At 44.3% G+C, this 13259-nt stretch overlaps 2 protein-coding genes across 2 annotated transcripts in view; both read left to right on the top strand.

Moving 5' to 3' along the window:
• The window catches only part of LOC118228015 (rho GTPase-activating protein 7-like), a 28270-nt gene extending 25912 nt beyond the window's left edge, over positions 1-2358 (top strand). The window contains exons 13-14 of the mRNA XM_035419182.1: positions 4-177; positions 558-2358. Coding sequence (XP_035275073.1) covers positions 4-177; positions 558-657 — 274 coding nt within the window. The 3' untranslated portion in view covers positions 658-2358. The remainder of the gene's footprint in view (positions 1-3; positions 178-557) is intronic.
• Positions 2359-8873: 6515 nt separating this feature from the next.
• The window catches only part of lonrf1l (LON peptidase N-terminal domain and ring finger 1, like), a 9936-nt gene continuing 5550 nt past the window's right edge, over positions 8874-13259 (top strand). The window contains exons 1-3 of the mRNA XM_035416965.1: positions 8874-9635; positions 11659-11777; positions 13061-13183. Of these exons, the coding sequence (XP_035272856.1) occupies positions 9023-9635; positions 11659-11777; positions 13061-13183 (855 nt within the window). The 5' untranslated portion in view covers positions 8874-9022. The remainder of the gene's footprint in view (positions 9636-11658; positions 11778-13060; positions 13184-13259) is intronic.

Below are 13259 nucleotides of genomic sequence, written 5' to 3'. Positions count from 1 at the left end.
CAGGACGTGGGTGACAGACCTGCCTAAAGGCGCCTGTGCGCTGGTCAGCCGCTCGGTGGACCACGGCCGGGCCAAGCCCAAGGGTGCCCGGGCCAACGTGCTGACCTCGTGCTACTACCTGGAGCCCTGCGGGCCCGCCAAGTCCCGGCTCACCCACCTCTCCAGGGTCGACTGCAGGTGAGCTGCCGCCCCCTTTCCTGAACAGGGCCCGGACCCAAAATGGGCCACCCGGCTCCTGTTCCACCCCTTCTTCCTCGTCCTGCCCCACTGTTGAGCTACTGTAGTACTGCCACGATGAAGGTGCCCCCTGTGTGTGTGGTGCCCGAGTTCGGTCTACAGAAAGGCCATTGCCACTTGGGCACCACACACAGAGTATCACCGGGCACCTTCATCATGGCAGCACTACGGTAGCTCAACAGTGGGGCAGGACGAGGAACAAGGGGTGGACCAGAAGCCAGGTGGCCAAGGGCGTCAGCTGGTCTTTGTTTGTTAGTCTTCTATGGAAATGAGAACGGGAGTCATGCTCTTTCTCCCCCCCCCCCACCCTTCCCCCCCAGGGGCCGCTTCCCGGAGTGGTACAACAAGACGTTCGGACACTTGTGCGCGGCCCAGGTGTCGCGGATACGGGACTCCTTCACCGGCCACGTGGACAAATGAGAGAGAGCCCTCACTGCCAGCGTGTTTCCACGGCGACCGCGTATATTTTGCGTCCGTGGGCCCAACCCCCGGTCCCCCCGGCGAAGAAGTGGAGTTGGAGGAAGACTGTGGGTCCCACTGTGACAGAGGAGTGGGGTGACACGTGTATCGCGGTTTTGTATGCAGAGCGTGTGAAATGTGTTTCCTCTGGTTAAACTAGCGAAACTCTGCTGCCACCCCTGCATTGGTGTTCACTTAACCTGCCTCATCATAATGGTGCACTGATTGCATAATGGTGCACTGATTGCACCCCCCCCCCCCCCACTTCCAATGTGAGCCATCAGATCCTCTGTGCCATTGTGACATCATAGGTGTGACATCACTGGCTGCCACTGCTTCTGAGAAGCAGGAGGACAAGTGCGTGTGTATGTACTGTGTGTTGGCAAAGCACACTGGACTTTTTGTTTTTCCATGTCACATGATGATTATGTAACACGCAGTGGCTTCTGTATGTGTGTGTTTGTGTGTGTGTGTGCGTGAGAGAGCAAGAGAGAAAGCGAGATAGAGAGATACTGAGCACTGCTCGCCATATGTGTGCTTGTCTCTTTCTGGGTGTTCTTAACAGCAAATGTGTAAGTACGTATCAAAAAAAGATAGTCGTAGACAGATAGATGGAGAGAGGGAGATGGGTGGAGAGATCACTGATTGATTGATGATGATGATGGTGATGGTGATGACAGAGAGGGATGAACAGATGGAAGGATAGACGGATGAGGAGATTTATGTGTGTGGCAGAAGTGGTGGATCACAGTCCTCTTAAATACCGGAGAGGTGGCCGAAGGACGAGGAAAAGGGGTACAGCCGACCCCGCGTCCATGGGGTGCGGGGAGTGTGTGGAGCCCAGAGTGGGAACAGGGTATTCATTTTCCTTCCACAGCTGTCACAGTGCAGGAGGGCGGGGCTGTCCAAGACTCAGATCATCCCCAGATGGTAAGCGACTCCGGACCGGGTCTGGACCGATTCTGGCCCGAAGTTGGCACTGACGGGCTGGACTTGGCACAGATCTGGCCCGAAGTGGCTTGCTATCTGGGATCCGCTATTAAAATCCGTTGTATGGATCAGGAACTCGGGCCAAGGAAGTTCTGTCAGTTTAAACGAGATCAGGAGATAACAGTGAGTTTTATAGTAGTGACGAGTTGGTCCTTTTATAAAGGAGGGGGAGGGGTTTTTGTACAGGTTGTACTGTATAAGACAGAAAAGATGAGAACGGAAATGCATTGGCAAACGCTCAGATGGTAGGGCATTTCTAAAGAAGGAACTTATTGCTTGTGAGCTTTTTCTTAACCTGCCTTTGTCAGTGTTACTTAATATGAAGTCTAAACGAGTTTGAAAAATAAGCTTATTTCCACATGCATTCTGAAGTGACCTGAACATATTTTATTGTTTAGTTACAGCTAATTTACAGCTAAGTACATACTGGCATAATGCAAACATGTATGCTTTAAGCGTGTACTGCCAAATAAGGGTGCATGACAATGAAAATTAATTTAAAGTATTCATGTATTTATACCTCAGATATACTTTTTTTTTTGTATTTTGTGTTATTTTATTGTAAATGTTACCATAATGTTAAAAGATACAGAAATAAAATGTTTTATCTTTTTTATTATCGCTGTACAGTTTATCAACATTCCATGCACTATTAAATGTATTCAACTTAAAGTCTCCCCTGTGTTTTTATCACAGAAGTGCATACATTATTTGTGCTTATTGTTAGTCATTTTTTTCCAATGCTGTGTATATTTGGGTCTTTCCAGTCAATACTGCCCTTAAACTGAGTACCGAAAAATTCTCTGCATTTAGAATCAGCTGCTTGCAAATCGCCTACAAATCATTATGGATTCCTCCCAGCTTATTCTTATATAACATTCCAAGGAATCCTTTATTGCTAAATAATGGCACAGGATAACATGTAACTCGGGGATTGTTGGTTTTGAGGTTACAAATTTAGAAAGGAGAGCTCAACGCAGTAGGAGGAGAACAGGAACGGAGACCATGTGAGCATTTTGTCAGCGGTGGTGAAAGAGGGGTACTGAGGGGGGGCATTCTTCGGGAGCGACTCTACTGCTTCTCCAGCTGTTTATTTGCCAGGAAAACCTCTCCTCAAAATGTCAAAGTTGCGATAATAAAGTGGAATTGCCTCTATCCCCCAAAACAAGTTAAAATTTTTATCACGACAGGAAAATAGCTAGTAAAATCATCACCCTGAATCCACAGGCTCTTAAAACTGAAATCTAAGCTTCTGGGTCATTCGGCAATAACTCCTCATATTTATGATCCACAAACTGCCCAAGCCAACATGACAAAAGGTTAGAGTCTTCTTGACTTTAAAATGCTGAGTGCAAATCTTTTTCTGAATGTAGCTATCGGATTTTCAATATCCACGCGTCTCTGATTATAACCCGCAGTACTGGAGTAAGAGCCATCTATTACTGTTTAAAGCCTACTTCTCATCACTTGAGCTCAGCGGTGATGCTCAGAGCCGTCATCCACCAGACGGCTCTCTGCTCACCATTCCACAGGAGCCAACGAACCGTCAGGCTCAACAACAGCATCTCCAATCAACCGTAATGACTGACCTCGTAGACAAAATGAGCCCCACACTGAGTGCAGTCCCATTCACTGCATTAACGTGGAGTTCCGCGATGTCGGTTTTATGAAGTTGCTGAGGTGTAGAATTATACAAGTGTTTCGAAATTAAATATCTCCTTTGATGAATGAAAAGGAGAGAGAGCGAGAGAGATAGAGATTTAAGTGCTTTATGTGGTATAGAAAGCCAGGGTCTTCAAGTTTGTGAAGTTCCATTCAGATGGGAGCCAAACCCTGGCTGCTGAAGGCAAGGTGCAGGTACCCTGACTGACCAGAGGAGGTGCTGTTGCGCAGTAGGGCTGGAAAAGCCCCACTAACCGAAACCCTCCTGCCATGGGTGAAAAATACAACACAGTCGATTTCAGTCTGACTGCAAGCTTTGAAGATCTCATCGGAAATGACAAATGAAAAGGAGCTCCTACACTCTCTGAAGAACGGGTTCAAAAAGGCACCTCTGTGTCTCCATAGAAGATCACTTCTAGTTCTAGGCTTCTTTGTCAAGCACACCTAATAGTCTCGTACTGTTCTCTCTCATTCCACCCCCTGCCCCCCCCCCCCCTTATTTAACATTTTTTCGTAATGTTTAGAAACAGGTTGGGAATGGAATAGAGAGTGTTTCTCACATTGATATCCTCAGATAGTGGGGGGTGACAGAATGTTCAGACGGGTTGCTGTTTCCCTTTCCTGTTCAGGGGGTTCATGTGTTTGTGTACTGAGCAGGGCAGACACAATGGAAAAGGAATCTTCCTAACACTGTTCAGCTAAACACTTGCTGTTATTCTGGGGTTTCCACCGGGCTTAAGTAAGATGAGAGGCCTGTTTTCACAGGCATTCTCTATAACGTGTTGAGGGGGCACGTTTTTTGGTTACTGGGAATTCCGGTTACCATAGGCCAATCTGCCGGGAAAATGGTGATGGGAATTTTAAGTAATAAATCTGTCTAGACGGGTCTGATTGCAACAGGACAGTGCTATCATTATAGCAAAACAGTAACTTGATATTAATCAAAAACAGCAGTAGGAAAGGATGTTATTGGTCTTGCTGACTAAAACTGTAAACACCTTGAATTCCCCATACCCAAAAATGAGTCGGTTTATACCATTACAGGCAATGAACACGATGCCCGTGTACATAGTTTTCCTTTTAGTGTGTGGTCTGACTAAGAGCTCTGTGGGTTGATTCCCCGTGGTGGAACTGCTGATTCTGGTGATGCCTCCCAGTGGAAACCAGCAAGGCTGTTGTCTACAAATAGTAGGGTCAGGTAGAGAGCCACGGTTTAGATGGGTGAAAAGTACTGTGCTTGCAAGAAAGAAAGAAAAATTATCATCAAATAATTCCCTCCATTCATCTGTGTATTTTCTTCTCTTTATATATAAATGGGTAAGATGGCAAAATGGACTGCATTTAGCCTGCCATGTTCATCATCAGCGAGACATGGGTTGTCTCCACAGTGAGCCACAGTCGGTACGAGGTGTAAACAGTGCAACACTGCCACCCGGTGGTCTTTATTAATATCAACAACGCTTCCAACGAGGCCACCGGTGTTCCACTGTTTATGAGTCGTTTCTGTATGAACTGGCAGAAGAGGCCAACGTGCGCTGTCTAGTCTGAAAGTAACCCACGTGCTGTAAGCAGCAGTGAAAATTTGACTTTTCCTTTTTTCACACCACCTTTCCCGGTCAAGGATAAAGCAACGAACAACGCCGATAAAAAAAAAATCCCATAAGCCCTACGACTCTGCCCCGGCCTGATAAGAGCACGTGCTTCCCATCTTTACGATGCCACATAAAACAACTCCGCGGCAGTGTGCTAGAGACGCCATCCCCGAGATCGATTGAAACCAGACTTTCTTTTCATACCTGAGTTACATGATGCGAACTCCCGTATCTCCCTGGATAATTTAACTGCCATTTATGTGTGTGGTGTAGGGTTAGAGCAGCTAACCATATGATTGTTGTGGCATGCACTAGAAACCTCATCTTTTTTTTCAGATTCATGATTCTTTGTGTTTGTGTCTCACCTTAGATAACCTATATTGCAATAATGCAAAATGTCTTATCAAGTAATTTCTGGTTCATTTGACATAATGAAAGAAATGGTAGAGAGCTAAACATTGTTTGTGACCATAATAACATTTTTAAAGAGAACTGTTGTCGTTATTGTAAAAATATTGGCTGCCAGGATAGTCTTAATGTTTCAAGCCAAACCATTTTCCTCCCTGGTGAACATAAGCTATTCAGTCGTATATAGTCCTGCTCCTGGAAAACCACAGGCTCTAGGCTACTGTTTTTTCTTATTACAGACACGTTTTTGTCCAATTAAAGCAGCTAATTACACAGTTAATTCATCTGAACAGGTTGCTTGGGTCTGAATAGGTTGTTGATTTTGCGGTGAAAACAAAAATTGTCACAATCTGTGGCGCTACAGAACATCTGCTGTGATGTCATGGCAGCAGATTTGCAGTCTCTTTCTGTCAGGCCATATGAATTTTACTCAGTATAGCTAGATGATCACATTCTTGCCTAGTTGTGTGTAATTGTATGATGGAAACCTTGTATCTCATCTTCCTGTATGTCTATGTACAGTATGTGTGTGTGTGTGTGTGTGTGTGTGTGTATGTGCGTTCAAGTGTGTGAGTGCGTGTGCATGTGTGTGTGTTAGTGCATGTGCATGTACATGTGTGTGTGTGCATCTATTTGTGTGTGTGTCTGTATTGGTGTGTGTGTGAGTGACTTTTTGGATACGTACTAAAACGTGTGTGCAAATGTTTATGTTTGTTTATGTTTCTCCCATAAGCAACAGCTGTCAGCATCACACAAGCACCGAGATACATAATGTGGAAGGTGTATTAAAAGAAAGTTGTCAAGTAAAGATACTAACATCCTTGAAAAACAGGATATATAGATCTTGGAAGTCATCCAGTAGTTTTAATTCTCCCGTTGCCAAAAGCAGGTCATGTGTTCTAGTGTTTTTTTTTTTGTTCATGTGTTTTTTTTTCTCATGACCCTCGGCCTTCACAGACAAAGAGATTAAGGCCTTCATCAAGTAGAATTGCAGCAGTCCTGGTCCATACCGTAGTGCTGACGCTACGCTTTTCATCTACCTGTTCAGCGGGCACCAGTTCTCCTACTCTCACACCTCTTGCATTCCCCATAGGCCACGAACCAGGGAGGTCTCCATCTGCCCCGAAGAAAGCAATCTCGAGTCTTCATGACTCAGGGTGCTCGCGGGGTTTTATGTAAGGAAACATCTGTCGAAGTTGCAGTGGCGAAATGAAAAGTAACTCTGTGGGGGGCCTGTGAAGCCGCGAGGATGTACTGAGTTATATTGAGAGGTATTTAGTCTCCCTCGCGCTGGAGAGCAGGTGCGGTTATTAAGATACAGCTGTTATTTATGACTGCCCAGGACGGATTCCTTAACAAGCATCCTGCGTTCAGGTACAACGGACTCTTTTAAAAAAAAAAAAAAAAAAAAAAAAACAGAATTGTATCGGGAAGAAAGAACAAGTTGGCAGCATTTTAATAAAAGCAGAACAGCGGGGAAAGAATTTCGCAAACAAGAAGTGAATTTAAATTACACCCGTACCGAGGGGCGAACAGGCCTAATGAGATATTCCAGCGCACCGCCCGCAGACATGGACTCGCGCGGCGAGCCGCCTCCTGCCGATAAAGACGCTTTCATTGCCTCCATTTAATTTATCTCGAGTAATGCTGCTTTGTCCGTTTAAACTGACAACGTACCAGAAAAATCTGATAAATGTATATTCACATCTGTGGCTGCTAGCCAGTTCTTTTGATTGCATGTTTCCCCAGTTCCCCTGAATCTCTGATGAGCGACCCCCCGCCACCCCCACCCTGGTTTCTCTGACCTGAATACAGTGTCTTCAGTTTCTAGTTCTAGGGCAGGGCCGCCATCATCTGGTGAACAGTGGTATGGCAGAAGATTGGTGATCGTGACCCTTCGATTTGGGATGTTCTGTGGAAGCTACAACTCAGAATTGTGCGTGTATACATAATAATAATAATAATAATAATACATTTTATTTTACTTTCTGAACACTCAAGGTCACCTTACATGGTATTAAAATGGATAGAATAATGAAAAGACACTACAGATACATACATGATATTAAAAACAGTTTGAAAAGATAATAAATAAATAAATAAATAAATAAATAGTAATAAAATAAATAAAAATGCCATGAGGGAGTGCATAGCTATGTCCTGTTCAGGCAAAAGCTAGTGTGAAGAGGTGAGTTTTTAAATGTTTCTTAAAAGTGGCAAGAGTCTCAGCATTATGGATGTGGGGAGGGAGTGTGTTCCAGAGTTTGGGTGCTGCACAGGAGAAAGCCCGATCACCAAGAGTGGAGTGGCGAGATGTGGGGACAGTTGAAGTCTTGCAGAGGAGGAGCGAAGGGAGCGAGTGGGTGTGTGGGCCAGGAGATCAGTGAGATAGGCCAGAGCTAAACCATGAAGTGCACTGTAGGTTAGCAGGAGGGTTTTGAATTGTATTCGAAATTTACATGACTGTTATATGACTGTTGAAGAAAAAATCTGTGTCTAAACAATGGTTTTCCTACTATAAATTAAGACAAAATGATTAAACCATAGTGATTTGTGACTAAGGCCTGGTTTATACTGAATGTAAACTATGCACATTGCAAGTGAAGTGCATGGCATGTGACAGATCTCTCATCCTCCCTCCATGACTGCGTGAGTGCTTTAAAATATTTACTCATTTTCTTACCTCGCTTCCTCAGAGCTGTGCTTGTGCTATCCTATTGTTTGATGTCATTTTATTGGAGTTAACAGAAAAAAGTTTCAATTAATTGTTTTATATAATTGTTAACAAGTAGCATCTGCAGAATTGAACGGCCATTTTGTAGGATGTTGTCATCACATAATTCCAAATTCCAACTATATAACGGCACACAATTCATGGCATGAATGCATGAGGACCGTGGCTTTAATAATATAGTGTATGCTGAAAACAATTTGATTTTACTGTTTTTTTAAAAGTGCCATGCATTGAACTGAAGGATTTTGCATTTTAACAATTTTATATCAATCTTTTATATAGTAAATAGAGAATTATTGTTAATTGATTCTGCCTTGTGGTGGATTTTGCCATTCCATAATTCCAAATTCACATAGTAAATATACAGATTGGAGTATTGAAAGCGCGAATAGTAAATTTCCCTGCTGTACATTTACGTCACAATCGGGTTACCGTAATGAGCCATGTAAACCTCGAACTAATTTTAAGTGCAGGTAGTTTGACCGAGCTTTTTCAAAGTGCAGATGGGGGTAATGTAAGCATTTTTATAACACAACATAAAATGCATAATAGCCCTTTGTTAAAATGTACAGTTAAAACGTTTCAGTTGTAAAAGGTCATGATTGCAGTGGTAGGCTATGTAGTGTCCCTTGAAGAAAAGACGTCAAGAGGGCACTACTACTGTACTTCCCGGGACAGTATGCCCTCCGTGTCTCCACTCAAATAGTTACGAAACTTCTACATGCAGGTTTTATAATCGGGCTTCTTTAACCAATCAGAACGCAGGACCGTCGGTCACGTGGTCCCGTTTTTATATAGCAAATGGGTGCTAAAAAGATTCTGTCTAGCGAGTTCCATCCTGAATAACCGAATGTGTGTTGCTGGGCCAACGTACGTTATATCGAAATGGCTAATCAGTTTTGATTCAACATATTTGACACTGTATTGTGTCATTTAAACTATGTCTCTCCCAAATTCCGACGCAGAGGAAAAGGCTGGATTTTTCATCGCGCCTAGTATAGAAAGCGAATGGGGTGAAGACAATATAGACCATCAGACACTTCTTTTGCAAAGAGCTGATGCACTAGCTTCAGAAAATCGTCTTAAAGAGGCTATTGATGTGTTTTCAATGGCTCTGAGATATGGATGTGTCAGACCCGAAAAGCTAAGCACTTTACTGGACTGCATACTGCGGAACTTCAAAAAGAATGTTGGAGGGGAGCCGGCTGCACAGCCGACCGTCAAAACAAGGGACAGTGAGAGCAACGCCGCTGATGTGTTCAGTTGTCCTGGTTGTGCCAGGTTCCTTGGCGAGCCAGTGACAATTGTCTGCGGACATTCCTATTGCAAACGATGTTTACAACGACACATGTTCTCCAAGTGCAAGCTTTGCGGCGAGGATGTTACGAGTGTGTCCGGGGAGCTGAGACCGAATGTGGTCCTCTGTAGCTTATTAGAAAAGTTGTTTCCTGATGAGATCAAGAGGTGTAAGGAAATTGCCGAAATCGAAGATCTGTCGAGAAGAAAACATTTCGAAGAGGCTGTGACGCTAGCCAATAATGTGGTCAAATCAGGTGAGGGTTTTGATTGAGGACCGTGCTTGTAATGTTTCGCTTAGCTAACTATCGTGTGGACAGATTAGGACAAACCCTTTATCGATACCAAAATTATCTGGCTAATGTAATAATTTGCTTTCTAATAACATTACAGTCTTCAAAAATCAAGAATGAGTCTCCAAGTTCTACTGACCAACATTTCACTGTCAGGAAACTGGCCATGTTGCTACACCTTCAGCGCACGTCACTTCCACAACGTTTGACCTATTATGTAAAAAAATGGCGCATGCGCACAATGAGCACATTGTGTAAGTGAGGTCATGGCATACGTTTTGTAACCTCAATAAGTTGACAACTCTGGGCTGGAATTTTTTTTTGTAAATATTTAATTGGTGTGTCCCTTTGTAAAATAAACAATCAAATGCGAGAAAAGTGCTTCGAGGCTGCTAGTAGCTTGCATGTGCGTTACCTGCATAAATAATGTTCATTTTAAAAGTTTGAATGGCAGACCTTCCTGCCTCTCAACTGATTTGTGTCCATTCATTTTGATTATCTTCATTGAAATATGCTGCTTGGCTAATATATTGCAAAAATGTGTGAAACACAATATGAGTATGGTTTTTGGGTTAGTAACTGGATTACTGTGAAGCGTTCTGCTGTGTTATGTGGGATATCTCTGCTGTTCTGCATTTAAACCTGTGTTTCTTCTGACCTGTCTTAAGCCGTCGGTCAAAAGCTACTTTAGCCAAGCCGGAGGTGTTCCTTTAACCCACATTACCAGATATATCTGATGCGCACATTTGTCCAGCTGTTTATCCCCTAAAATCCTTTGTGTTTACACTAACAAACACATTCTGAGCAGATGAAGTGCACTGAAATTATTCAGCCGTCGGTTTGTCCAAAGGGTGCACCCGGAGGCGAGGCAGGACAGTGGCATGAAATGGAATGTAGGTCAGGAATGAGGCTGCAGATTCCGGTGCTGTGATTTAACATCCGTACGCGTAACCCTCCCGCAGTGATGCGGAGGGCTGGGCGAAGTGCAGGAGCAGGTGGAATGACATGTCAGTCATCTCCCAGGGGTCTTATGCAAACAAATAAAATCTTTTTGATACTATTTTTTTTTTTTAATTATTCTTTTATACTGCTTTTAAAGAACATCTCCAAATATGAAATGCCCTGTAATATTTTAGTTAATATTTGCCCCATAACTGTCGGGCCCTTGTAGTGGTAATTAAATTGGTTAGAGGGCAGACACTCTCTGCCAAAGCCTGTTCTTCCATACAGGACCTCTCCTCACTGCGTAGTCCACCAGCTGAGCTGTGCTGCTCTTGCATCAGAGGTGAACACGTGACACGTAGCTGCCTCAGGTGTCCTACTGGGTGGGAGGTGCTCTTGTGTGCTAATAAAGGGACTGGCCCTGCCAACAGTGGTGCAGCAAACAGTGGCCCAGTTTGCCTTGTGGGTGTAGTTTTGGACGGATTCTCACATGCGTACGTGAGCCAGCCACATGCACCTGTTACGTGCTGCATGAGCCAGCGCCGGGCAGTCTAGGAGGTGCTCAGATCTCTTTTGTTAGCCGATAAAGCTTTGTGTTCTGAACTGTGGAGAGAAAAGAGGGTTTTTGGTGAGCGTAGCTCTCTGCAGCCCTGAGGCGTTTTCTGTCTGTTGAGATGGCACAGCTTTCAACTGTGCAATTAAAGAAAAGAAACAAACAAAAACACATTTCATACAGACTTCACCGTGGTGGTCTATGAGTTTAAATATGGTATAGATAGGCTATAATTTTTTAATAGTGTAAGTGCTAAATTTTCTTCAGTCCTAACTACTAAGATCTCTGGAGGCCTGCCTCAGCTTCGGTTGGTTGAACACTGACCTCTCCGCCTTCTGTTTTTCAGCTGTAAAGATCCGCTTTGTCTCAGCTTTTTGCTCCAGTCTTCCACACATATTTGCTTAACTCAGCTTGCCTTTCTTTCCTTTTTCTCCTTTTTCTCTACCTCTCCGTCTCTCTCTTTACCTCACCCCTTCCGTCTCTCTGGCGCAGATCCCGGTGATGTTCTGGTGCGGCTGTGCCGGGCCGAGGCCCTAGCTGGACTGGGACAGTACACGCGTGCGCTCAGGGACCTGGAGCCACTGTGCGTGAGCTCGACTAAATGGCCAGAGGTGGGTCACCAGAGCACAGCGCCCCCCTAGTGGATCAAGTCAATTATCCTGGCCTCTGTGGTGGTTAGAAAGAAACACAGGGCAGGTATGCCCCAATCCGGCCCTGGAGATCAGTGGTACTGCTGGTTTTCATTCCGCCCCTCTAGACAGGGACTGATTAGGACCTGGTACACCAGGGCCCTGTTTCACAAAGCGGGATTACAGAGTTAGCTGGATAACTGCGCTGAGTAAAACCCGGAACCATCCCAAACCTGGAACATGGACTGAAGTAAAAACAGCTGTTTTACTCAGCGTAGTTATCCAGTTAACTCAGTACTCCCGCTTCGTGAAATACCCCTCCAGGGTTAGTGTGATCTTTGGCCGATAAGTGGCAGATCACACATGATTACTATGAGCAATCAGGTGAATGCTCCTGTGTTTCTCCTAACTTGTACGTCACTGTGGATGAGAGCATCTGCTAAATGAATACAATGTAAAATTAAATATCAGCTAGAAAATGACACTAGCAGTACCACTGGCCTTGAGGGCCAGATTTCAGTATCCCTGCTGTAGGAGGCTAAGAAGTGGTGTGACTGCAGGAGGAGGCGACGGCCAATAAATACAAACTTTTGGATCAGACTTTTCCCAGAACTCAGGTAAAATGTGGGTGCAGCAGCCATGTGCCTCCCTCGTACTGTCCTCCAGACCAAATAAACCCGCTTTCAAAATGAGCCATAACTCCCTAACTCCCTTAGACAAACCCCTGGCTGTTGACCCTGACTGTTAATCTTTCACAGGATGCTATGTGAGCTGAACTCTGGGTTTGTGTTTGTGTGGGATGGGGGATGGGGGGTGGGGGTGGGGGGTTCACCTTTAAAATTTTCAGATTTTTTATTTTTGTATTTGCCTTTATGTGACTGATTATAGCTGTAGTTCTCCCATATTATGTGATAATGCTATCTCTGCTCCGCTAAGTTTGTAGTTAACTTGTCTGTCTCCTGTTTTTCACAAATATGTTAATTTCCTTCCTGTGAATCCAGTTTTGAGTAATTCATACATGCCTCACCGTCCATGTTTATTTTTCACATGGCGGTCAGGCATTCGCATTTTTCATTTCACTGATTTTAAAAAAATATAATTTTGCCTGTCAGTGTTTTTCATATTGCTGATTAAAACAAAAAAAGAAATGAAGGTTTGAGAGGCGTACGTTAGCATGAATAGGTAAATTGATTGTGTCTGACAGGGTGTGGTAATTGAACACTTCGGACCTTCGGTGACCTTCCCCACCCCTCTCCCTCCCTCAGGGTTACTTCCGGAAGGGTCTGATCCTGCAGGAGATGGGGCAGGTGGAGAACTCGCTGCTCATGCTGCTGCACTGCCTGGCCCTGGACCAGCACTACACCCTGGCTAAGAAGGAGCTGGAGAAGGTATGGTAGAAAAAGACCCTTTTTTCATACTCAGAAGAGTAACTTCATAAGAGAAAGTTTAAGTACTGTAATGGAT

Source organism: Anguilla anguilla, chromosome 5, assembly GCF_013347855.1.
Source record: "Anguilla anguilla isolate fAngAng1 chromosome 5, fAngAng1.pri, whole genome shotgun sequence".
In the NCBI taxonomy this organism is placed as follows: Eukaryota; Metazoa; Chordata; class Actinopteri; order Anguilliformes; family Anguillidae; genus Anguilla; species Anguilla anguilla.
Note: the sequence above shows the minus strand (reverse complement) of the source record. Positions and strands in the feature narration are given on the sequence as shown.